The sequence below is a fragment of the Fringilla coelebs genome, assembly GCF_963513975.1.
Source record: "Fringilla coelebs genome assembly, chromosome: 17".
Classification (NCBI taxonomy): domain Eukaryota; kingdom Metazoa; phylum Chordata; class Aves; order Passeriformes; family Fringillidae; genus Fringilla; species Fringilla coelebs.
Genome location: NC_140043.1, coordinates 8,532,977 through 8,560,831, shown reverse-complemented (window position 1 = coordinate 8,560,831; position 27,855 = coordinate 8,532,977). Strand labels below are relative to the sequence as shown.

The following is a 27,855-nucleotide window of genomic DNA, read 5'->3' as shown; positions in this document are numbered from 1 at the left end:
GTAACAGCAATGCAAAATGCTTTGGTCACACTCTTAATTAGGCACACACTGGAAAGGACTAAAGGAAAACAGCACATCTGTCCTTCTCCTTCTTTTGTGCCTGAGGAATTGTTTAATTGTTTCTATAGACAAAAGCATTACAAAAGGGAGTCCAAAGTTAATCACACACTTGTACAAAATTGTCTGACTACCTCCTAATAAGGCAAATTCACAAGTGAAGAGGAAAGATGAGCTCTCTGGCCCATGCCACTTTCAGTAACTCAAGGGGAAAAAATCTTCATCAGTAACCCAGAGATGAGAAACAAGCCAGAGAAGGGGCAAGGAGGGCTATAGGGTCTGTAAAACACAGCCCTGCCAAGTTCAGCTTTTTCTTGGTTCCAAACCACTCCAGCACTCCGGGGTTTTCACCAGAATAACTCATTTCCAATGAACAATAGCATTCTAGCATTTTTATGGTCACACCTGCACACACATTTAGGCGGTTCATTTCCTGCCTTACTGTATACAAGCACAGAGAAGCCCCTAATTTGTTTATTGCTCTCCAGACAATATTTTTAAATTTATGGAAAAATAATATGTACAAAGTGATTTTTAAAAAAAAATAAAAATAAAAAGAGAAGGGAAAGATATGAATTATCCTAAATACTGGTAGCTCAGGAAATGTCTGTGATTTACAAGTAGGCAGCCCAAACACGTGATGTGGAGACAGACACCTTTGTCAAGAGTCCATTTTTTAATCAAACTGCCCTAAACTCAGGCATTACAGGACCTCCAGCATTAAAAAAATGTCAGTAATCCAAAATACTACACAGCACCCAAGAGATCTTATCTTCCAGGTGTATGCAATCATCTTTTGCTTAGTTCCTCCAGCCTCAAGATTCCTGAAAAGAAAACTGGCCAGGGGAATGCCTCTCAGGATCCTCTGCTGTACTCCTCCCCAGACTCTGCCTGGCAGACTCACACAGAGAAGGAGACCTCCTTCCTCTGACGGAAGAAGTGAAGCATAAGAGCTGGACATCACCCCATGGCTGCAAGAAAGGGGAGGAGACTTTGGCTTCTTTTATATTCTCTGCATAGGAAAAGGGATTTCCCATTGATAGGGACACATGAAATAGCTTGGCAGCTGGGAAAAACTAACTGCAAGGAAAAGGGAGGCTTTAGAATGGTGGTGACCACAATCACTACGTAGATAAATGCAGAGAAATCAACAGCACATAGATGCTACTAGTGAGCCTCAAAGCAGTTGCAGTGTTGCTGCCTCTCTACATTTTCCATCACGATTTCTTAATACTCCTCCACTCAGAACAAAAATAGCCTCTTCAATATGCCAAATGTGCATGGCAAACATATTTGGCTTCTACATCTCATTTTATAAGCAAAAAATTAGGAAATGGGACTGATCTGTGACAAACAGCAAGACAGTCCAGTTTAGCATGTTCTCTCTTCAGTGCAAATTTTTTTGGGGAAAGGAGACTACAGATGTAAGGACTTGGGAAAGGATATTTTAGCATAGCATCAACAAAAGATTTTTGATGACAGCAATAAATGAAATGAAAGATTTCCCTGCCATCAAAGCTGTCAGCCCCTTCTAAAAATTATTACAAAGACACAACATTTTCCAGGACAACCATCATCACAGCTCAGCTTTGTGAGACAGTGTCATTCCCTTCTCATTCCTCTTTCCAAACACAGGACTATCAAGTTCACGGAATTTTATTAGTTGTGCCTCTATCCCCAACGACCTATCATGCTTTAAACTCAGTTCAGATAGAGATCAGCGAGTTTGCTTTAGGGAGACTGAAACTCTTGCTGCCCAGCTACCCTGCACTGTTCTGGAACCTCAGCATTGGCTTACAACAAGACAGGATGAAGCACCGAGTAAAAGACAGAGGAAAACACCTCCTGTGGGTGGCCACGTGCTTGGACTGAGCAGCTCATCACTTCCTGAAATTCTATCATTTGTCTCATCTTGTTTTCCTCAAGGTCACAAATCAGCTTTAAACTAGATTTTCTGTCCTCTCCTACTTTTACAGGAAATCACACCTCCAGCTGGTTAGTATTAAGCAATTCCCCTAGTTATAAACTGGGGAAATAATTTCAGTAGCGTAGCTGCATTCACAGTAAGAAACTAGCACATCTTAATATGGTTCATCCCTTACATGATTTTTAAAGAAGTCTTTCCTTCTAATTTAATTACTTGGAAGTGACTCCAAGTTCAGTTCCCTCCAGCAAGCCTGAATTTAAAAATACCTCAGACTGGTCATTCATCAGTGGCATTTCTGTTGCTCTACAAGGCACAATGGTTTCTTTTTATCATTTTTTATTAAGTTAGAGGCTTCTTTTAACAGCAAGCAAAAGAGTGTTGTAAACTGAACTGATGCTCAAACCCCAATTAACATTGATATTCACCAGAAATACACATAAGCTTTATTTGTTTTTACCCTCCAATGTTGCTCTGTGTCATGAACAACCCACCAGCTAAAAAAGTACAGTATCTCCACTTCTAAAGCTCTGCAGTTTCCCTTCTGGATTGCCCACAAAGAAGTTCACACAATAAAATAAGCCTTTCTGCATGCCAGCCGAAGAAAATAAGTATGAGCCCTCCTTTCAGCCATTCCACACAAGATCTGATTAAAATTTGCAACCATACAAACCAAGATAATTATTTTAAAATATTGCAGTATACTGTTACTCAATGGAAAAAGCCATGTAATTCTTTGTATATTTGGTACAAGGCCAATGATTATTCCAGGCTGTGAAATTTTTACACTACACATTCCTGGAATGTGTTCTTTTAGAGGTAGAAAGTTGCCATTTGTTTCCGCTAGAAAAAGGGATGTTTCCTTTAGCTGAACCACTTAACGTTTGCAATAAAACACTCCAGGGTGCGGTGACAAACTGTCTAACAAGCACCACACCTACCCGTGAATGAAGTCAGTGTCCTGCACAGATTAGGTGTGGCCAGACTGGACAACCTCATCGTATCCTGTTGTAAATTATTACTTAATGAAAAGAAGCATAACTGGGGGCAGGGAGGGTTAAGCAGTGCTGAACTTTAAAACAACTCTACACATACAGTACCCAGCATGGAAAGACAAGGAAGCAGACAGAAGGATCCATGTGCATAATTTCCATTTGCAAAGTCTGCCAAAAAAATCCTTTCCTAAGTGTAGACTATGCAGACTTTTTCCTCCTTTTTCCTCCTCTTCCCCTGTCGAAAGAGGTTAGAATAGCTTTTTTTCTGGTGAGATGATTCAACACTTACAGGGCTTTTACATTTCAACAAACAAATTACATGAGAGGGAGGAGGATGAGCAATAAACACATGAAACAATTACAAACCCTCCTGAAGTCAAAGCCATGCTTAACTTGGTATTGGAGATCATCTTGACATTGACCAAAACTCATCGTGCTTTTTTTTGCTAAAGCCAAATCAGGTTTAACATTTATATGAAATGTAGATTAACAACAAACTCCTGACAGAAGTTGAACTGAAAAATCCCACAACTATGGAAAGGGTGGCTTGGCATCTTACAGAATATTGTGCTTCATTCTGGAACTTTTATTTCCAAGAAAAGTCATCCCACATTATCCTTCCCTGAACTGTTCCTCTAGCTCAAGTTCTAACAATCAAAATTTGAACTCTTTACCCATAATCCTACAGAGAAAAGAAACAGGACTCCTACTAGAGCAACAGTGATTTAAAACTTGTGACTGTTTCACAACAGACGTTCTCAGTCTAAATGTTCTTTTTCAGTATCATAACATTTTTCATATGTTTACACTCGAATCAATGTAATAGTGTCAATTTTAAGCGGTTGCTTAGAGCAATAATTATCTTTCAAAATAAATGGTCCAAATATTTTCTCCTGCCCTCTGGGAAATGAACAAGCTTTAAGAAGATGGTTGGTTGCTCAAGCGGCCAGGAGACACGGAGGCGACAGCTGTCAATACAGACAGAAACCCACAACTCTCATAATGCAAACCAACAAACATTAGGATATAAAGAAGTCTAAATATAAACCAATTTGATTTCTTTTCTTCCCAAGCTTCTTTCTTGCTATAGAATAAAGAAATTTTGATTATACTATTCCAGACTGAAATTGTAACCACTTTCCCAGCAGGCAAGTCCTCCCACTCTACTCCTGTACACCCTTCCCACTGCTGCTACTAAGCCCAGTTTGATCCCTGTGGGAATAAAGTTCCTTTCCTAGCCATTTTTAAAGATTGCAATTTCATGGAACCCAGAATGTTACCAGATTTTTAGCCTGTTTAATCTTCTCATACACACTACATTTTTTTATTCTAAAAACAATTCTGAAGATTTTTAGAGAATGTAGGAATTACATTTAGACAAGAAATTATTTATACTTATCTCAAAGCCTGAGAGACATAGAGTTTGGCTTTTTCTTTTTCCCTAATCCTTAAAAGTAGTAGAGGAAAAAAGGTATCTTAAATCTGTGCAGTAGGACTTTTAGGACACAATATCTTCCTTGTTTTATTGTGCCACAAAAACATCGTGATTACTCCTTCTCCCCTTCCCATCAGGGACTGATCTATTTGATGGATTAATAGCTTTGCCTATAAGAATTTGAAATCCCAGTTATTTCTGCCTCAAATAGTTGCCATGCTTGTAATTATTTCAAAGAATAATAATTACTTTCACCCAATCTATTTGAAGTTATAAAAATCCACCAGTTTTTGAACTCTAATCCATAAAACCACAACTTGTAAACTCATAAAGGATTGCAAAAGAGTCAAACTTGTGAAATATTAAACATCATGGAGAATGCAAGGAGGCCTAAGGTTTTGTTCTTAAAAATAAAACTTGTATTTATGATACTGCTTAATACAGCATACGATCCCTTTTTAGAAGTGGGAGATGGAAGCATCCAAGATAGTCTTGCAGAAATGTGACCACAACAAACTGAAACCCATAATTCTATCTGTAAAAATAGGCTGTAGGCTAAGATTAATAGACTTTACTGTAATTCCTGGGGAAGCAAGCGTTTTTCCAAATATTTCTGCATGCAGTAACATCTTTTACTTGCTCCAAGATCAGCTGTGATGATTTTGACAATAAAGAAGAAAAATGCATTGAAACAATCCAGATCAATCCAAGGGAACCCAAGTTATTTATAACCTTTAAGCTTTCCCACTTTATAGATATAATATTGTCTTTCTCACCTTCCTCAGACTAATAACTGAGTGAGGAAAAAACCAGCCCCAAGCCCAACACTTCTTTTGCAACTTGACACTGAAGTTCATATTCACCATCATATTTTTAAAAAACATTAAAGTGACAACGCTGGCATAAAGACAAGTGTTCAGAAAATTGGACTGCTGGAATAAAACTGCCCATGAATCTTTAAAGCCACTTGCATGTTAACAAGAGGGCCAAATTTAATCTCTTTATTGCCTGTATTCCCTAGAGGGCTGCTGCTGCTCTGCATGCTGGCTGAGCAGGTACTGCTCAGGATCACTGTACCCCGCCAACATGTGGCCTCGGGCCATCCTCACTGCATGCCGTGCACATCCTGTACTCAATATAGAATTGTTCTCCTTCTGGGATGTTCTGTTATAATTAACCTCATATGAGTGCTTTGCTAACATCAGCATTTATCATTTTAACACCCCAGGAGTATCATCTCTCCATCTCAGCTGGATTTCGTAGATGGGTACCTGGGATCCTGCGTGTCCCCCAGAACGTGACTTTTCAGGGACATTGGCAGTGAAAGGGGCACTGCCAACATAACATGAACTTGGCATTGCTCAGAGCTAGAAGGTCAAGATGACACTGCTCTGCAAACAAAACAAGGCTGCAGTCACTGTGAGATGACTGAAACCAGTTCACCCAGGAGCTCACAGGCTCTTTGCCTTCCCCTACCCAGCTCCCTCACTGCCCACCTTAGAAGCACTGAGAAAACACAGAACTATTTCTGAAACATCTGCTTCTGCCCTCATTTCTGCTGCTTGCAGCATCCAAAACCTGGGTAAAGAGTCCCACGTCTCCTCCTCAGTGAGCAGAGTTGCCTCCTCAGGGCAGGGCAGAGGCCCTAGGCACCAGATCATGCTCTGTGAGGGGGAACATCAAGAGACTGTAGCACTCTGCCCATGAACACAAACCCCACTGCTCTTGTAGAGGCAGAAAAAGTCCAACCACAAAAGCAATCCTGTCCCATTTCAAGTCTCTAAGGTTTAGTCCTGCTGAACTTGAAGATTCTGAGAGGCAAAACGGGTTTTTTTTTTAATCATTCTGGTTTAGCCGAAGCACACAAAAACCCCTTGGTGTGAAGTGTATTTCTTCACCCAAACAGCAAATTTCACAGAACTAAACCTAAGGTCTCATAGTGCAAATGTTGGGGATAATTACAATTAAGGTACACTGCAACCTGCAATTTAAATTTCAAAGCAGTGATTTCATGCACAAGGGAAACTAAGGGCACAGTTTCACAAAAAATTGATGCCAAGAGCAGAGTGAGCACAGAACCAACCCTCTCTGCTATTGGCTACACAGGAACTGAACCACAACAGCACAGCTGATGAAAGCCACCATCAGTGCTGGCACACAATGGGTGTAAAGGAATGCCATAGGGTGTATGGTCTGGTAACTTTTTCAGAAGCAGCACAGGATAACTCACCTTCTACAATCATAAACAATGTCCCAAAAACTATCACAGCTTTTAGTAATTCCACTGGTTCCTTCTGTCTTCCACTCATGTCAGAATCCATTTCACTGCTTGAAGTCTTGCTTTCCCGTATTTTCCCTCCTATTGACATAGTACCCAAAGTGGCCAGCAAAAGTTAGAATCATAGCCTACATATTTTATTTGTTCAGTTTCCTTACTTTTGGAAGCTTTCCAGATGGAAGGCAGGAAAGCAAGTTTTAGAGACAGGGAATACTGACCAAAGGCTTAAGAAGCATCTGAAAGTACTTGCTTTTAAGAGGACTACATTACAACAACTATTTTTAGTCCAGCAGTAGAAAGCTGGGCAGTTTTTGATCCAATGCAAGCCTTGGTGGCAACACAGAAAGCTCTGATTTGGATAAGTGATCTGCACTACTTTGACAGAGCTAAATAAATACAGAAGCTAAAAACCAGTAAAAATAGACATTAAATAATACCTTGGATCTCCTGTCTCATTAACCTATGAGAAACCTGGGAATGTCAGGCAGAAGGGTTCCCCCTCTGAAAGTGTTCTATTTTAGAAGCAGTACATAGCACAAACAGCGGCTTCCTATAGCTTTAGTCATCTCATTTCCAAACAAGCTTGCTGCTCAAATGGGAGGACAAAGAGCAGAAATTACAGCATCACTTCACACTGCTGTGATTCTCTGGAGCTGTGTGCTCTGCTCCCTCATGCCCAGGTGCCAGTCCCAGCTGCTGCAGTTTGAGGGTCTGCAAATGGAGCTGCTGTGAAAGGGCACACCCAGATTCTCAAGTCCTACTCAAAGAGTGAGGTGACAAGGTCTGCAAAAATTGCAAGTCCTTTATTTTAATTAAACACATGCAGATCAATAGTCACTCTTCTAGATATGCATTGTCTTGAGTTAATTAAACCAGTTAGTTCTTTTCTTTCCACAGCAATCAATGAAAACCATTTTCATTAAGTAGCCCAACAGCATCCTGGCTCTGGAGAGTTTAGTATAAGCTAAAGCACTGAACAAGAAAGCAATATACAGGGGAGAAGAAGACACACATGTCTTTAATCTATGAAGAGGAATTACTTAATTTGAAGTTCTGTTTGCTTTCCAAACAAGGCTATGCTGAAAATAACTATGGGCCATAATATCTTTTTTGTTTTCAAAAGAACGTTTGGCACAAGAGTTTATCAAGGCCAAGTACTTACTCCCTTTCACCACAGAGGAGATAAAAAGAACGGACAAACTTCCAACAAGTGAATTGCACTTTTCATTAAGAACATAACTTTTTGAGAACTTGCATTTTCAAGTTTTGTAACTAGAATATAAAAATCATGCGGTAAACACCAGTGATCAAAGAAGCTGCAGATTACAACACAGAATTTCCAGTACTGCTCTCCATCCATGCTAGCACCCCCTTACAAAGATTAGTTGTTCACACAGCTACAGGAATGGGACTGGTAATCATTGTAGTGCAGTTTATCACTTTTATTTGCAGGTGAAAGAAAATGAGCCAAATAAAAAAAATTAACTTCTTCTGTGTACATATTTGCTGTTTAGTAACAGACCAGGTATGCAAAATACCCATATTGTAACTAGGCCTCCTTTCTTGTGTTAAATACCATGACAACTTCAGTCCTTTGCATTACTTGCTCATTCAAGTATTCATAATTCTTTCAGTATGACACAAAGAGACACATCAGTTCCACTAAAATTTCAAATAGTCTTTTGCACTACCTTAAATCAATGAAATTGCTTGTATACAGAAAGAATTGAAGTCACCAACAGGCACATGAGAGTCACTTCATTTTTCTAATGTGTTTTAAAATAGCTAATGAAGGACAGGCTTTTTATAAAGCTTGGCATGTGTGTAAAAAAATGTTTAAGCCTTAGGATCTGATTTTTTATTAGCCCCTTCTTTTGGGCTTCTGACACTGCCCACCTGTCTCTGGTCACTCTGGATCACATTTCACTCCAGAAACAAAACAGGAGGCAGCAGGATAGACTTGCTTTCTTCCTGCCCGAAGACTTCAAATGAAGGTCTCTCATGCCTCATTCCTGAGGAGCAAAGTCTCCCTGCCAGCCCCTGAGCACCTTTCTGAAACTGCCAATGCTAAATGAAAATCCACAACAGTGACCAAAGCATTCAGATTTACCTTACCTCTCACTCCCTCCTCTCTCCTGTGCAGGTTTGTTCTATAAGCCAGCAAAAACCACTGTTGTGAGGAACAGTACTGTTGAAAAAGCACAGATTAAACATCCACCGGTTCCCAGTCACTCCTCCCCAAAATGTATTCATTTGGGTCTCACCTGCTTAAGCCCACTCAGGTGAAGCAGGGATAGTCCAGTGCACCCCAGAATGAGACAACAGGGTTGGGGCACTGCCAGGTGCTCAGAAAAGGCCAGAAGCCTGAGATGCAACTTGGTACACAGGGATCATGTTTGTCTGCCTCAGGAAGCTGCAATTCCTGCTTGTAACAGAGTAGGTATAAGGTTCCTGTGAGTCATCCCTTAGCAATATTGTCCTTCCTTTCAGCAGGTGCTGCAGGTGCCAGCCAGGGCTGTGCCTCCGAGAAGCTGCTCCTCTCTGAGTTTCAGCACAGGAAAGGGGAAGGAGCGTGGTGAGGAAGATGAGCACTTTGCAGCACACAGCTGAGCACTGTAAACCCCCAGACAGACAGTGGGCTGCTAAAGCATGCACAAGGACATTTCTGCCCAAACCCCCAAACTGCTTAAAAAATCTTCACTCTGTCAATAAGGAACAGGGATGTTCTTCGAAAGCCCGGGATGAGTCTGCTACAGGAGGATTTTTATGCTAATAACTTATTGAATGAGCCAACTAGGCTCACTACATACAATTTGGGCTTCAGATACTCAATATATTCCTGGCAACAACTCTGCTACTTACTGAAGGAGCTCCTACTCCAGCAGATATTAGTTCCAGTTGTAATTTTAAAAAGTAATTCATTAAAATGCTGTCATGGTATGATAACAATGTTTTTAATAACCTGTAAATCATTTAAATGCCTACATTCTTTTGAAATTCAGAAAGATTTAACTCCTGCCCATAGTACAGAGGGCTGGCCAAAACACTGACAGAAGAGCTATTCTATACTCCAAATCAATTTTCTTCTCCAGTCAGCCTTTAAAGCTCATTGCTAATATTAGCTTTGGGACTGGATGAGATTTTAAAAGTGAACACAAGAGAGGCACTTTTCAGAGGCACACTGGAAAAGTTTGGTTCGTTCCAACAGGCACTGAAGCAAAATTCTCCATACTATGTCGGTGAACTACCAGCTGCAGCAAAGCTTTTGCAGTGGCTTTAAATTTGGGACAGCAAGGGAAAAGGATGATCATTCTTCTGTATCATCCAGGCTGTGAGAAAGAGTTGACAAGTTCAGTGATCTGAGCCTGGACAAAAAAGTGATAGTGAGCACCAACTCCTTGCCAGCCATGAGTAACTGGGGCAGGAGGATATTCACATAGGCAGGGAGAGCAGATGTGGCAAACTGGCTTTTAAACCATTTGGAAACAAATTGTGACTTTAAGCAACAAGTTTGATTTAAACAACTCCAATCTTGCACTTTTGCAGGATTATCTGTTCAATGTTGAGAATAATTCTTGAGTTTCAAAGCAAACTTTTAATTTATTTTATGTTTCAATCTTTCTCCCTGTGTGGAAGATATTTCTATCAGAAATAAGACATTTTCAAAACTGTCTTCAAGTTAATGAAGTCTTTGTGCATCAAGCTAAAGGCACTTCCTTTCAGAAAGAAAGTGCGAAGAGTAGGAGATTAAACCCGCTGCATTAATGTGGATTGAAAGGCCACCAGCACAGTAAAGAGCAGCTTATATCTCACTTATATTCACTCCAGGCACTCACAGCAGAGTTATAACTTCAGTTCAATGTAGATAACACTATTTTAATATACTTGTATTTCTTACATCTAAAACATTAAGCAGATTTCAAAGTTAACTTGGAATTCATGCTGTACAGGTAGTAAGCAAGTTAAAATGGTTTCTCATCAAGTCATCAAGCTTAAATACAGATGACCTAATGCAACTGGTGATGTTCACAACCACAGGTGTTGATAAGTCTGACTAACGAGTACCACAGTAACAAGGATCACTCTATCATGTGCTAAGGAAAAACTGCTGCTCAAACTTAGCTTAGGTGGCATTAACTATTACTGCAAGCCAGAGTCTGACATAAATACATATTTAGAGTGCACGGGCTTCTTCTACCCAGCCATGAGGCACTGAAATCTTAGAGAGGAGCCTCAGCCTGTTAGGCTGTGCTATAAACATACTTCCAGCAGTCTAGATGCTGTACCAAAATAAACAGTGGCATTAAAACCAGTTCTCCAGTATTTTTAAAGGGGCCCAGGAAGGACAGTCAATCTGGTATACACACAATGTGTTACTGTTTGGCATTATTTCTTAATTAGGGGGAAATAAACTGGTAGACCTGAGCAAGTACTAGAAGACGGGCACAAGCCACCTCTGCTCTGGCAGGGCAAAATGCACTGCTGTCACACTACCGAGCTAAATGCATAACAGTGTCATCTCTTGACAGGTGGATTATGAGCAAAGGCAATTATGATGGAGTACTTCAGGACAGGAAAAGAGACAACTGCGAACTGGGCTGAAGCTTTAGTGTTTCTGCTCTGGAAACTTCATTTCTCAGAATTTCTGACCTAGTCACTTTTCCTGACATTGACAGAAGATGATTACTGCTCCTTGGCTCTTCCTATGTAGTCTCCAATAATAGGGTACAGCTGCCAAAGTTATCCAACATATCCCTGTAAACCTGTGGTAAATGTTTCACATTTTGTCCTTCTACTACATAGATATTAGTGTGGGAAATTTCCACATCTTAAAACCTTTTTTAGTCCCCAGAGAAGAGGCAGCTATTTTCTGGAAAGTTTCCTCTAAAAATCTCAGCCCTATAACCAAACCCCAGTATTTCAGAGGGGTTAAAATTAACCCCATCAAGTTTTCTCTGGGATTAGCAGGAGAGACAAGGCTTTTCAGCAGCAATGCAGTTGGCTCGTGAGGCTACACAGAATTAATTACCTGTTGCCAGCCCCTGGTGTAATTCCACTGGTGGGGGACATTTTCAGCCACAGCCTCCTACCAGTGAACTCTCTTCACCAGCAACTTGTAGAGCACAAGAACAGATGGGCTTTGTGTCCTGTGCTTGGCCTCCAACAACGCCCAGACCATGACAGAGAAACTACAGCGGAACACGCAAATGGAGGATCCTCAAGCTAAAGAAGCCACGTTTACATGACTCACACAATCACAATGGAAATTCTGAGGAATTTCATAAATCAGAGTGAGCCATTGCTGCACTCTGACATTCAGCAATTTTCCTGAAGAGAGATTGTTAAGCACTACTGAAAAACAAGTCATTCACAGGCAGAAAAAACGGGCAAATCCATTTTCCTCCCAACTTGTTTGACTGACCTTGAGGAACAGGTGGGGATGATGAAGGTCAAATCCGTAGTTTTTGGTAACAGTCTCCTTCTCCTGTATATAAAGACTCATTAAATGTAGAACTGCTGGAACATGTATGTAGAAATGTTTACTCTTTGGGGTTTGGGTGCCTGTTCCCAGACGCTGAGGGCTGATGGGGCTCTGCGAGGGGAGCCCTCAGCCAGGCCGCGGCATCTCGGGAAAGGCCAAAACCTGCATGGAGTGAGGGGAAAAGTGTGAGGAACGTCCCTGGAGTGAGGGGAAAAGTGTGAGGAATGTCCCTGGGAGTGGCTGTGCTGGATTCCCTGGCAGCCAGCACAGAGCAGATCCACACTGCAGCCTGTGGCAGAGGCTGTGCTGAAGCCGGGGGTATTTCCTGAGGGGAACCGCAGCCCATGGAGAGCCCACCCTGGAGCAAGAGAGGGGCTGAGACGGACTGACCACAGCCCACATTCCCCCTCCCTTCAGCCCCGCTCGGGGGCTGGAGGAGGTAAAGGAGTTGGGAATAGAGGAATGAAGCTGAGCTTGCAAAAAACAGGGTATGAGGGGAAGGTGTTTAGATTTTATCTTTGCTTTTTATCATCCAAATGTAATTTAAAAATTATTAAATAAATTCTCCCTGAGCTGAGTTTGTTTTGTCTGAGATGGCAACTGGTAAGTGACGTCCCTGTCTTTATCTCAACCCACGAGGTTTTTCATCCCATTTTCTCTATCCTGTGAGCGGGAGAGTGCCAGAGTGGCTGGGTGGGCACGCAGCCAGCCGAGGCCATCCGGGAAGGGCAGGGCAGAGGGAGAGCTCGGAATGGGAACCGGCCCGGGGGGCTCCATGCTGGGCTGCGAGCAGCATGACGCCCTCACACAGCACTAACTCTGCTCTGGAGCCATGGCTCCAGCACCTGCAACAGACTCCCTGCACAGAATATTTCCAGCATCTGTACTATAAACCAGTGATGCTATAGGAAACATAAGCAAGGGTGCATTGAAGCTGCTGTCAACACCAGCTCTGATCTTTCATGCTGACATTCACTATCCTCACAATCCAAGACTCAAGGAATGCATGGAGGAGTGACAGGTCTCACACAGAGCACTGAGGAAACAACAGCTTAAAAAAAAAAAAGGAAAAAATTATACTTCAAAGAAAAAAAAAAAAAAGAGAAAGATGATTTAATCAAAAAACAGCCAGCCAGATTTTATTAATGCTGACTGTACTTGCAGGATCTCCAAAGGACTACAGACTAGTGTACTCTTTATGTTATTCCTGTCAATCACCTCATCGAGCCAGAAACACCAGACAAAATGCAGTCTTACAAAAAAAAAAAAATTAAACGAGGGAAAATTCAACTTTTTAGCTTTAGATTCAATAAGATACTGGCCTTAATGAGAATACAGGGAAAGGGGATAAGAAGCAAGAAATAAAAAGGAAAAAGGGCAAAACCCCAGCATCTGTTTTGAAGACTGTTTATTTAAAATTACTGCTGACCAAAAAGTGAACAAAAGTAACAGGAAATAAAATATTGCTGTATCTAAGTGCCATGTTTCCATAATAATATGGAACAGCATCATATGCTGCAATAAAATGTTTTAGCTGATCATTTTTTGTCTTTTTGGCACTCGGTTGACACACTTCTAAAGTGTTAATTAAAAAAAGAATCAAATCAACACTACAAATTGGATAGATTTGTGCCCTACAAACAGTCTCTTCTGACCAGTAATTTGTGGAGCTGGGGCTCAGCCAACTTCCAATGAATCTGTGGAGAGTTTCCAGCAAACTGTCATCGCAGCAGGATGCAGCTCTTGATAGGGTGATCATACATGGCAAGTGAAGTGATGCTGAACTGTCACTAAACAAGTCTATTTTATTGTGCCTGAACCTTCTTTAAGGCTCACCCAAATATGGAGATTGACAGTTTATATCCAGATAAGCATTTCTATCATAATGCACCTAAAGCCCCATGGTATCCACATGGACAGAAGCTTTTTGGATGATTGTCACATTGTGGGAGAACAACAAAGAACATTGGACCAGCCACAGATCTAGAACACATACATTTTTTTATATTTATAAATCAAATAGGCCATGACAAGAGACCTGAACATGCAGTACTTTCCCCTTAGGGATTCTGACTTGTTTCCCTTCTCTTTAGTTTAAAATAAAGAATTTTAGATTCGATATCCATGAGAGCATTTTAAGTGTGCCTAGCACAGCACTCATCCTGTATTCATCTATTGCTAATATTTTTAGAAGGCTATTTCCAAGATACAGGTAAATAAGCACAAAAAGAAAGCTAGTCTGCATGTAGAATACTAACAGTAATTTGGAAATTCAGTGTAGATGTATTGACTTTTGACAGGTTTCTGCTTTCTAAACATGGGCCCAGTCAAGGCTAGGCAAATACAGAGTAAAAATCAGCAGTCTAAGCCTCCCTTGATGTACCTTCCCTCCAATAGCCTTCAAAATATCACAGGTAATGTCAGGAAAGTGATAGTGAAGTGTTTGTGTACTCTTGGAGAAAATGGAAAATTCCTTCTGTGTCACTGCCATGGAAATCAGAATATCCCTGCTCACCCTGCAACTTCTTCCTTAGATACGTAAGATGGGGGGTCGGGGGGGAGGGGGGGTGGGCAGGGAATGAAAGAAATCCTTGCCTACTGCACAATAATTCATAATAGCACTATTTTATATTCTCCTGTCTTTCCATCCAGCCCCCTACCACTTAAATGGGTGCAGACTGCAAATTGTCTGAAATGTCTTCTAAAAGAGATAATTTAGCTTAAAATCACTGTTTTCTGAACTCAGAAGAACAAAAAGAGTAAACAATACATTTTTAAGACTGCCACCCCATGAAAGAAGCAGATTTAAGAGGGCTGGCTTTCAAAGGGAAAGCTCAGTATTTCCTGAAATTTAGAAGGACCAACTTGAAAACTAAGGAGTAAAGAGAAGCATCTGAAGACTAGCAGCCACTGGAAAAGCTGATGGGATGTGTTTAAATATCTGTTGATGGAACTGAAAAGGCACAGGTATAAAGCAATATTGCATATTTTCCATTCTGAATCACTTTGCCAAATTAACTGTTAGGCTACAACCTTTCTACTACCTCTGCCCTTCATGCAAAGTATTTGTCCCAATTACAGTTTTAACCAAAACGATTCAGATGTTTCCAAGAGGAAGCTGACGAATGTTATTCTTTTCTCCTGTTGAAAAACTCATCCCTTCAGAGCTACAGAACAGGATCTTGTCCTTGGGCCACAGACATCTTTCAGAAGGGTAAAGCCCAGGACATGTGCATGCTAAAGGCTGCTGAAGGAACACAATCAGCCAAACCAGGAGGACCGAGAGCCCTCCAAGGGATCTAAACCAAGCATGCAGTCCCTTGAAAATCCTGGAGTAGTCACTTTGCAGTGAGATTTTAATGGGCAGGTCAGGAGATCAGATTCAAGTTCTAGCTTTAGATGGGCTTCAACCCATCTCAGCAATTTTTACACAGCTTCATCAGGTTATTTAAGTAGGCACAGTTAAGAAAAAGTGAGAAGGAAACAAAGAGGAGAAATCTGAATTAGATGCAGGCTGTTTAATTAACTAGCTCAATATAACTCTAAGCTTTTTTTATTTAAAAGGAAAAGAAATGCCTTCCAAAAGAAGAGGCCAAACTGGGACTAAAAGACAGAATGTATATTAAAACCTCAAGTTTTCTAACTGAGGAGTTGGCAGGACTCACATGCCCAGGGGAATCAATCCCTCATCAGACATGCAAGCATCCATCCATCACACATGCATAGTGTGCTGCTTTGGAGACTTATCACAACATACACAATGGCAGAAGCAGCCCAAAAGAAATGTATTTCTAGGGGAACCAAGAAAAAAACTGGCAAGAAGAGATACTTTTCTAATGATGCCAAGTCGATATTACACTCAAAATAGCTTTTTCTCATTTCCAAAACAGTTGAAGCAACAAAAATAAATAACGTCACTCTCAAAGACACAAACAAAAGCATGAAACATATTAATCACAAAAATGCAGGATCAGTGCCTCACTCCACTAAACAGGGCTCTCTTGTGTTCAGAGGAGGACAATGTAACTGGCAAATTGCTACACATTTCTTTCCCTTTTGACCAGCCAGCGACTCAGCTTACTGCTCTGGAGCAAATAAATTCACAAAGAATACAGAACTTCTTAGTGGGGAAGAAGATAGAAATATTGGTCAGCTTCTTGAGAGGATGCCAAATATGCGTGAGTCACAATAAAGACAGTGGCCCACTGAGAGCACTTACAGTTTCAATACAGAAGAGTTGTTTCATCAACCCCTAAAAGTCATCCCAGCTCAACAGATGGGGTTAGATTTTGAATTGCATCTTGTAAGCCCTCTACTCTGGCATTTCAGAGGGTAAACAAGCAGTGGATCACCCTTTGTGTGTCTACTGGGCAAAAGGCCCCTATCCACCTGAGCAGACTGAACCGGAGGTCACCAGTCAAGAGAGAGAACAGCAAAAAAAACACAACAGTACAAGAGACAGACAAGATGCAGCCAGATAAGCCCAGGAAGATCCCGAGTGATGGCAAGGAGCAAACACAGGAAGTGAGAGATGTGTTCTGTAAAGGGCTCATAGCTTAGTCCTCAGCCATGCCTCTCCCTGAGAGGTGGAGTGGCTGGAAGCAGCTACTCAGGACACTTAAAACCCCCATAGTTCTCCATTTCCTTCTGCTGTCAAGTGCCTCTGAAAGGTAAACCATGTACTTGAGTTATGCTAAAAGTCATGGGTCATGGCAGTGGGCTGTGACAGCAGCTGTGACGTCTGGGGTCAACACAAGCCCTGGGGCCAGATCCTACAGAGGATAAAGAGTCTCATGGGAAATGAGAGGTGGAGAAAATGTGTGTCTGGAAACCTTCTTCAGGAGCACTCTAGGGCACAAAATTCACAACCCCCCAGCACCCACAACAGGAAGAATTAAAAAATACCCCACCTAAATGTAAAAGGAGAGATGATAGCTGGCTCAGAAGAGAATGTCTCTTATCAGATATGAATTATAAATCAAACACAACAGGCTAGAGGAGAAATCATTAATTTTTCAGTTCTCAAACCATAGATATCATGTTTAGCTCTCTCCCACTAGTCATTGTAATACAATGCAAGAAAAACTACTCGCAAAAGTAACTAGTCATTTTGGACTCACATACAAATAAAAATTTAAAGACTACAAAGTTACTATTAAACTTTTAAAGAGAGACAACAAAGCTTTAGTACATGTATTTCTCTATTCATACATTCATGCAGTGTTCAAGAAACAAAACAGTCTTGATGGATGGCCCAAAATGACATTAGATAGAGTAGAAACTGTAGAATTAAGCAAACCTTCAGAAGTCCTCTCTGAAAGAATGATCTCCATTCAGTCCTGGGCTTCATCCTGGAGTGGGCACATCTGTGCAAAACTTGCTAAGCACCAGCACTCCAGTTGTACAGTGCCTCTCTGCCTCAGTTTAAGAAGTGAACAGGGATCATAGCACTGATGACCTTATTCAAAAGTTGCACTACTAGAGACCAGTAGGGATGGAGACTTCCTAAGGAGTAACACAGCTTTGCCCCAGCAAAGTCTTCTCAACTGAAGCAGAGAAGGAAAGCAGATTTTTTCCAACCTGATTTTTTGTTATCATCATCAGACCAAATTTCAATGCCACATGTAAAGACCTTGTATCTTATTATCATTGCAATCTATTTGTCAAATGCCTTATTCTAAAAATACACAAAGACGACACAACGAGAACCATTTAATTTCAAGGAACCAACCCTTCCAATATTATAAAAACCTGAATCTGCCTGTCCTCCTCCACTGTCCACCAGATTCTTGAGAGCACTGCTCATACAGACTGGCTTTGATTTCAAAATTAATAGATTTCGTAAGATGAGGGAACATTCTCAGCAGAGCTCTGCCAAGAGGAGCTGAGGTGGACCTGGTATTTCATGTCTGATACAAAACTATCTATACATGGATTGAAGTTTTGCTTCACAACTAAAAAAAAAAAAAAAAAAAATCACATTGACTCAATGGCTGCACCCAGAAAGTCCTGTTATTTTAATCCTGCATTGTCTCTTTGTACTGAAATTTCCGTAGCAGATATTAATTTCCTTTGTTGCTGCAGATACTACAACTTCCATACATGATTTAGAAGTCATCAGATTCAGAGGCTTCATACCTCCTTCTGTTTGACTTGTACTGTGTATCTGAACACAGCCATTTTATATACTTCTTTGTACAGAATTCTCAAAACCTAGTAACTAAAAAAAAAATCTAGCGCCTCTTGATGCTCTTACTGTTTTCACCACAAAGACTCATTAGCCATTTACACAAGATACAGTATGTGCAAAGCCAGCTTCAAATAGAAAAGAAAGATGTGAGACTTAGGCAGCACACAGCAGAGAAATTAGACAAGAACCTAGAGATCTAGAGTTCCTGGTCAAAGCCACTTGTCTGAGAACATGAAGGTGACCATAAAGACAGCCTCAAGACCCTGCTCCATCATTGTGCCTTGGAATATTGGAGGATAAGCCAAGTTAACAGTGTGGTTCCACAGGGAAGTCTTAAGGCAGTGGCTCTCAGCCCAGACAAGCCCCATGGAGGGAGAGCTGCCCACCTACACAATTCATGGCTCCTGCTGCTTGGAGCCAGGAAACTGCATCATCAAATGCTGGGGCTTGGTAAAACACAGGAGGTGGTTCAGCAAGCTGCTGACAGCAGACAAGGGTTAACCACAGCATTATTAGATCATAACACATCTGGAGAGTCTTATTGCTGGGGCAAACATTAATCTTCAGAGAAAGCTAAACATGCAAAATGAGATCTCACTCATAAGGAAGAACTGAAAGTTCTACACAATGAAAATAATCCTAAATAACTTTTGAAACTGAACTGGCTGAAAAGGGGGAGAGGAATTGTTTTTCCATAACAAAATACCTACCTCTCCTTGCTGACTGGGATCATAGTTAGCAGAAAACTTTTAAGCTGAACTTTTCAATTTTGAAGCATTTCTATGATTGACCCAAGTTTAAATTAAAATTATGCTTGTTTATAGAAATGTCCAAGCTTTCCTTATTCCCAGAACTGTACTTAAATTGTGTTGATATAGATATTACATTACATTATTTCCCTGAAGACATGAATAAGAGCTAATGTAAATGCCAATTTAGTTTTAAGAATCCTTGGAGAGTAATGCTTTGTCTGGCTTTATTTATGAAGGTCCTTATATATTTAAGCAGTCTCAAGTTTGCTTTGTTGGGCTCCAACTTAAAAAGTAATTTGTTCATTTAAGAATATTCTGCAATTACTTTAGTCTAAGAGTGTACCAAACTTTTCTGGAGAGCAGTCATTTCATGGTGCACACGTACACTGGAAGCAACTGCTTTGGTGTTTGCATTTCAAATTCAAGAGAGATTTTTCTTGCACCTGGCACCCCTGTCTTCTGTTGCTGGATGATCTCAACACACAGCAGCAGAGTACAGGTATTTCATAAGGATTTCACATTTGAAGTGCACAAATTCTGTGTTTACACTTCCACAAAGAACCATGGCAACACTGCAATATCTAAATATGGGTTACTGTACAGTTTATTCCATAATATCCATCCTGAGAAAAACAAAGAATCAGGTTACTCACTAGTGTTTGCACAATAGTTTAGAGTGCAGAATTTTAGGCACTTTGGACAGCTTTGAAGCTAGTCTAGCTAAATTGCATTAGTAACTGCGAAAAACCAATCAGTGACTAATTAAATCCTCTTTCTGGATACAGATTACTGGCTGAAGATTTATGTAGTAGACACTACACTGTGGTGTACTCACTGGAATTAATTTTTCCAATCACCAAACAAGGATTTCTAAAATTGCCTCTCCATGGTAAAATAAGATCAAGGCTGAGTAGGTTTTTCCAATCTATGGTATTCTTTGTAAAAAAACAATACAGAATTTCCATTAAAAACTGTCTCGACCTCCATGCCTCTTTCTCTCAATTTCATTAGCTGCTCCCAGTGACAAATGATCAACTAATAGTACCTCTGTAGCAGTGCAGCCAAATTGAACATTACTCTTGGATTATAGAGAAATAAGTGTTGTATCTACTGGCTTGAACCAAAGGACAGTAAATCAGTGTTCTACTTCTGCACTGATTACACAAGTGTACCTCATGTAGCTTTACAATACTTCTCTCCCACTCCAGTGTGCATCTCCTTCATGCTCTAAATTGGCTTACACCACTTTACTGCAGTATTTCAGACGTCTTCCAATGCAAACTGAATAAAGCTCATGGCCTTGAAAAGTTTCCTTGTAGCTTATACACTACATGAGCACAGAAACCCCGCTCCAGGTCATCTCTCACAGGTCCCCCAGAGATGCCCACACCACAGGGCCCTACAGCTGATTTCAGCTGAGAAGAAGGTAGTAGCAGAATAAGTTGTTTACACAATAATGTTATGTGTATAATTAGTGACTATCCCAGGTAATGAATCTCAAAAATCAGATCTCCAAGGTCGCCACATGTATTTATCTCTCAGTTTAAGTTTTGTGGTTTTGGCAATAACATTCCTTAGTTGCCATTACTAACAAACCAATTGAGCTTGAACAATCTTGTAGAGATTGTTTCTATTTATAAAAGGATACACATGTAGCATATTGGACAAACAAGGACAGTATTTAAATTAGCATCTTGAAAAGGACTTTAGACAAAAAAGAAAAATTGCTTGTATATTCTTGTACAAAGGCTGAGAGGCCCACACTAATCTAACTGAGACACTCTCATTCCTATTTCCATATGACCTTAATCTCTGCTTATTAGGAAAAATAGAAAGGAGGTTGCTGCTGGCATAAATCACACACTGACTACAGCTGTAGCCCATGTACAGCAATAACTTCCATTCCAGTAGCTCTTCTGCCTTTTTCAAAGTGGATCTACAGTGAGCACTGAAATGCCACTGCAGTGGCTGCAGAAAGCTCTGCATCCACAGCTGAACATGGGTAGCCATTTACTGCCCTCAACAAACATGATTCTCCTTTTTACTTTCTCAAACTACAGGAAGAATAAAATACGAAATATCAAGTTTTTTCCTAAAGGAATGAATTTTAATAGCTTTCAGAAAGGCCCTGTATTGCCAACTTTGCTGTTGGAAGCAAAGATCACTGCCCTTGGAAGCAAAGATCATAAAATTATCTAGCGAAAAAGTAGTAAAACTGAGGCTTCTTATGGCATTGAAAAAAAAAAACAAACTTTTCACACTTCAGTTAAATATATTTTCCTGTTGAGACTGCCCGTCTTATCTAGACTGACAAGTTTGTCTAGATTCTATTTCTAAAAATTTTATAGCAAGATGAAATTGCCATGGATTAAAAGGACATTTCTTTGTCATAACCTAAGTAAATATTTTTCAGAAGATTACAGACATGACAACTGAGATGACTCAGGTCAAACAGGCAAGCATTGCCTCTTTTGGACTGCAGGCAGAGGGGACAGGAAAAACCTGCCATTAAAAATGCATTTAACATGGAAAATGTTAAGGTATCTCAGGAGGCCAAACTGCACTGCTTGAAATCAGTATGTGACTGTGAAGTCAGTTTTAAAATTCACCTGCTTAAACCAATCCACACTTTTTTGCACATTCTTTTTCCCCTGTACAGTGTCACCTGCATGGCTGTCAGTGAAGTTGTTCCCTACTAGTTCCAGTGATTTCTTTGTTTGCCATATGGAAAGCAAAAAAGAAAAATCAGAAATACATTAATATTACAAATAGTGAAGAATGGTGTGGAGAGAATACTCAAGGAGGGGGGAATTTGTTCTGTTTCATAATTAGCATTACCACTATCATATGGACTCCTAGCTAGAAACAGACAAGGTAGAGGAGCTTTGTGCTCCAAAGTTTTCAGAATGCCAAGGATATCTGATATGACTATCTGGTTAGGATGGGGGAAGTGGATTTGTGGAGTGGCAGTGTTTCCATGTGCTCTCATACAGACCACAGCACCTGGAGCTTCTGGCATCACACAGCACAAGCAACTGCCACCAGAGCTCTCCCAAATCCACAAGCAGCCTTCAGCAAGTTATTGGGCAGAAGCCAAACTGTAAGATGGATGTAAGACCACACTCTAAGGCAGAATTCATGCTGACCACCAGCATATCAAGATAAAATTGTAGCTCAGATTGTTTTATCTTTATTTTCTTTATTGTGCATCTACTTCTCAGCATTCAGTTCTATTTCCTCTAGGCTGGTATAAAACACACCTGTGTTACAGATGAAGCTCCATAACATCTGCAATATACATTTTAAATCACATTTTATCATTTGATCTAACTGAAATCAGAACACTGAACTGGCAGAAGAGAACATCTGCACATCTGGAACTAAATACTTTAGGCAAGGAAAACATCTTTGGATACAAATCAAATTCACTAAAGCAAAGATGATCTTCTATTAGCTTGGCCTTTGCTAGTGACTTAACAAACCCAAGTGAAAACAGCAGACTGTGTTTTTCCCTTTGTGAATATATGCAAGTCATGGGAGGAAAAGATCTAGCAGATAGTTCAAGAACTCTAGGTACACATATCACCATATTTTCATTAAATAATCCAGGTTGGTTATGATAGTTTTAAACTTTAAGTGCTGTTACCTGTTTATTTTAAGGCTGTTCCAGTGCAGGATCAAATAACTGCAGGAAGGGGGTAGTGCTTATGATTTAAGGGGTGAATGCATCATAAGTGCATCTGGATTCATACATGTCTAACTACAGAAATGCTGAGTCTTTCTAGTTCATGAAATGCAGTAATATGATATACAAATGTAGGGGGAGCACCAATTTTTCTTTAAATATTCATCAACCAAAGCCAAGCTTTCCGCCCTGTTAAGGTAAATCCAGCAGCCCTGCTATGGAGCACAGTCTGCCAGACATTCTTCCTCCTTCTGACACCTGAACAGCACAGGTTTAGGCTAGTTCTCTATTTTCTCCCTATCCCTACTGCGACTTCAAATTCAGTTGCTCTTCTACACCAACTTATCACTGCTCAATTGTTACCTGCAGGTTATTAGTATTAGACTCCCTGTGCTACAGACTGCATCAGAGTGCCAACTGCAGATGTCTGTGGTGTATATCCATGATTATCTCCCATTATGACTCTTAAGAACAAAGTTGTTCATATTTTCAGTACTGACTGAATGAGTTTTCACCTTATTTGTGCTTTCGCTTCACCCAGAAAATTACCCATTTTATTATCCCATTTAAAGAAATAATATACAGCAGTGTTGCTACCATTATATCAAAGAAGTAGTGGCACCTAGACCTTTGTTATGAATTACATGTTTCCACTGTATTTCAAAGATGCTCAAGAGGCTGCATGCTACAGAAAATAGTCTGAAAATGGGTATTTTATGAGAAACTTCAGGCCTACAATATTCAGTGAGAGAATGATGAGCATTTTTCTCCTTACTAAAATGAGCCACAGTTTCCCCTTAAAACCATATGCTTTCAGCTGGCTATGTAATCTCCAGACACAAGCATTGCAGCTGCTGAACTACCTCAGAAGTTCTCAGCACCAACACCTACTGCAAGTAGCCAATTTAAGCAGGTGAAGAGAATTATTAGCTCCAGAATAATTATAGACTCATTTATGTTGGAAGAGTCCTTTTAGATCACTGATTGCAACTGTTCACAGGTGACATTCTGCTTGCTGATAATTAAGCTGCATTCTCTACTAACACTAGAGTTGTACAGCCAAAAATAAGGTGAGAAGTTCTTGAAACTCAGGGTCTTTGAATGAACATAATTAGGTTTACATCACAGCACTTTGTAGTCCAAGGCATAAGAGCCCAGACTTCACTGAAATAGGTAAAATTGCTACCTCTAACCAAACGTCTTATGAGAACTATGAAGAAAAAATTATTTTAGTAGAAATAAGTTCAGGTTTGCTAGAACTGAATCACTGGATTTGTTCTATGTTAAGAAGAATTAGTTCTTCCTTCATTACACCATTTGATTTGCTCATATAAGTAAATTAACTTAATCATTCTATACAACATTATTGATAAGTTCCTTCATAATGCTTAGAGTTAATGCTTATTTACTCTCCCACTGTGACAAATTAGACCACCTACTCAAACACTGTATTTATTAGTGAAGGAACACACATGGAGTGCTAAAAGCCTGCAATAATACAACTCCAATATTTAGTTGCTTTTCCAGGCAATAATCTTGATAGCTAAGTAGTTTAGTTCCCCCTCATGAAACCAGAAGAAATATAGCAGTGATACAGGGAATCCTAAATAGTCAGCTAAGGGGAAAAAAGAAAAAAAAGGAGAATCTAAAATGGAATTTTTCTAAAGCATAACAGTACCAGTGATCAGTACCATGATGAACTAATAGCAGACACTGTGTACTTCAAACACTCTTTATGCGCTGCTTTTTAGCAAAGGTGTTTGGAAAAAAAGCTAAAAATAAAGACCACATTGCTAAAAAGCTAACCCTGGCCTTCAAGTTCAAAGAGCTTTTCATCCAGCAGAAGACACTCATAATGTGTGGCATGAGACCACAAACGTGTCTAAAGAAAAAACCAAGTCAGAGGCTGTTTTTGTACGTGTTACTCAGAAATATTTCCAGTGCCCTAAAAAGCTTATTTCTTCTATTCAGTAAGTGGTTTAAAAATAGTTATTATCAAATTTTTCCACATATATTATCCTCTATTATTCAATTCCACTGTGCTGAAGTTGCTCTAATCCCTGACATCCCGCTGAGGTGATCTGCACCCAAAATTTGACAGGAATCCCATCAGATTCATGTGCTTATACACAGGTTACTTCATTAACAGACACAGCAGCCTTAGAGCTTAATGACACAAATAAGTAATTAATAAACACACATGTAAATCTTCATCTGATTAAGTTCTTGTGCTATGACAAGTAAGCATGGATTGTATCAAAAGCACTGCTAAAATTGCTAAAACAATTTTAGGCCAGTGTTTCAACCGCTGCATATCAGAGCTCTATCCAACACCAAACGAGTTGAACAAATCAACACACCTGAAAATTCAGGTCTATTTCAGCCTTTAATAACATATTACCACAAAAAGATCTTCAGGAGATAAAACATTGCCTGTGGAAAAAGATAAAAAATGGAAATTCTCAGGAAAGGGGAAAAAAACCCACTGCCACACAAAAGAAACTAATCGCATGCATATGGCTTGCTTTGATTTCACAACAAAGATAGATTTTACTAACACTGCTCAGCATGAAAAACAGCACCAATCCCATACAAATTCATCTGAGTATTTTTGAATGGACAGGACTTCAGACTCTGCCTGACAACAGTTGCTCAATTATGTGTTACTTTTATTACACACAAGACTTGGCAGCAGCAGAGAACGTATGTTTGGGACAATCCTCGAAAAATTTACTAGCACTTCAAGATACACAGGCCAAGTTACAATATGGAGAGATCCTTAAAATACTTCATTTTGCATGTAATTATTCACTGATAACAGAGGGAGCAGAGTGAAGTTTCAGATTCGGTAATAGATTAGAGGCAATTGTTTCTTCTGTACAAATTGTAAAACTAACATCTCAGTTGATGTCCTGCTGCCAAAAGGATGTTTCAACAACAACTATGTTACCAGGAAAGTCTTACATCACTATTGCAGCTCTACACTGGAAGTATCATATGAAAACAAACATACAGCTTCCAAAACAACCTTAGCATACATCCATTCCTCAAGGAGCCGGAAAAATAAATGCTGGCATAAAGGCACCTTTTTTTTTTCCCCATTTAATATTCACCACTCCAGTGTCAACCAAGTTCATCACAAAAGCGAACTTCTGTCCTGTGTTTGCCTGTGAGCACCAAACTATATCAAATGCACGGAAAACAAGCAAGGAAAAAAAATCAACGCACATTAAATCAAGAGCAAAACTCAGTGTCAAAATCCGTTCTGATTTAAGAAACTGTTAGACAAAACAACATTTACGTTTTATTCTGAAATCCTACATTGAGATTACCATACCAGTGACAAGCATTTTGAAACATCGAGAATCATATCACAGCCAAACCACAAAAGATAATGACACAGACACATACTCCCACTCTTATAGAACCTTCTGCTTCCAACAGCTTCACTAAGCTCAGTTAAAAAATAGCAACGGCAAAACAAGGAAAACAGAGTTCCAAAATAAGTGAAACAATAAATCTTTATATGTTTTAGCCATGTTTTCACCTTCCCAAAGGCAGCTTAGTCTAAGCTCCTTTCAGAACACAGTTTTGTAGCATCTCTAGAAACACGGACACTTCTGCAGGGAGGGTGCCGCTACCCCCACACAGGAACGGTTAGCGAGCTACAGAACTCGAGTGTATGGAGAGGGAAACAGCCGAAGCACTACAGCACTCACATATTAATATAACTACAGGAGAGCTGCAAGCCGACAGCCACAGCTCCATTCCGCAATTAAAGGAGAAGGGGATGAGAGAAGAAGAAACAGAGAGGGGAAAAGTTTCCTCTTCTTTCCTCCGAGCAAATGTAAATTTGTTCATTAGGTCCTCAAGCTTTCAGGAACAGTTACATAAAAATATGTAAAATCGGTAATGCTCAGAATAGGATTCCTTCCACTTCAAAAGGCTGTGCCGGATAAACCCTGAGACACTAAGAGACTGACGGAGAGGCCAGCTCTCCCTCCTGGAGCACAGAGACTCCGGCCAGCTGAGACACAGGCTGGATTCACGCCTGCCGGCAGCGGGGCGGCTGGGGCTGCATTTCCCTCCCGTACACCAGCCCTGCACAAACGGGCAGAGGGGCTGCGGGGCTCTGGCATCTCTGATGCCCACAGCCGGCAGCTGCGGGAGGCTGACGGGGCTTTACGTGCCATGAAATGGTGGATCTGACTATCAGGCACATTTTATGATAGGGAGAGATCTTGAGCCTCTGCAAAGCAAAGCCGGGCAGGGACAGCAGGAGGGAGCAGGACCAGCAGTGGCAGGGCCTGGAGGACTGTCAAGCCCAGCCGCCTCCCCCCGCCGGGCCGGGCGGCCCCAGCCCGGGCCCCCCCTCCGCCAGAGCGGTACTTACGTGAAAACAAAAAATAAAGTAGTCGAACCCACTAATAAGGCAGCTGCTGTGGAGACCGGGATGTATTTCGTAGGTTTAAACCTCTTTCCAGTGCTGCTGGGCATCCTGTAGTTTACACATCACTATGTAAATCCAACCCGAGAGGAGGGAGCCGGGAGGATGCGGGTCCCTCCGGCGCGGGGAGAGCGGGACCCGGGCGGCTGGGAGGGACGGGAGAGGGACGGGAGCAGCTGACCTCCAGCACAGGAAATCCCACCCACACCGCCCAGCCCACTCGGCTGATGTCAACCAGCCCCTTAAGGTAGCGCTGCGGGGAGACGGGAGCGGGGCGCATAGCCCCGCGGAAGGGCGGCCGAGTCGCTGCTGCTCGGGCCGCTCGCAGCGGGGCAGCCCCTGCGGACGGGGGGGCCCCAATTCTATTATTTCTGCAAGACAAACACCACCCCACCCCCCCACCCCCCCCGAAAGAAAAATGGCAATGCAGTGAGCTCCACAGTGCGCTGTGTGGGACGCCGAAGCTCCTGTAGCAGCTCCCTGAACAGCGGGGCTCTAGAGGGGGCTGCGGACGCGGCACCGCCGCAGCACCCGCGGAGCGCTGCGGGGTCCGCGCAGGGAGCGGCTCCGAGCGCGGCCCTGCAGGACAGGGCCAGCTGCAGACGAATCC

At 41.0% G+C, this 27,855-nt stretch overlaps 1 protein-coding gene across 3 annotated transcripts in view; it reads right to left on the bottom strand.

The window, feature by feature from the left end:
• Positions 1 to 27,382, bottom strand: part of ZDHHC8 (zDHHC palmitoyltransferase 8) — a 110,645-nt gene extending 83,263 nt beyond the window's left edge. For all 3 annotated transcript variants that reach the window (XR_014616584.1, XM_084217213.1, XM_084217212.1), the window contains exon 1: positions 27,192 to 27,382. Coding sequence is in view for 2 of the 3 variants with exons in the window: in XM_084217213.1 (XP_084073339.1) it covers positions 27,192 to 27,295 (104 nt within the window). In the remaining variant the exon portion in view is untranslated. The remainder of the gene's footprint in view (positions 1 to 27,191) is intronic.
• Positions 27,383 to 27,855: the final 473 nt, after the last annotated feature.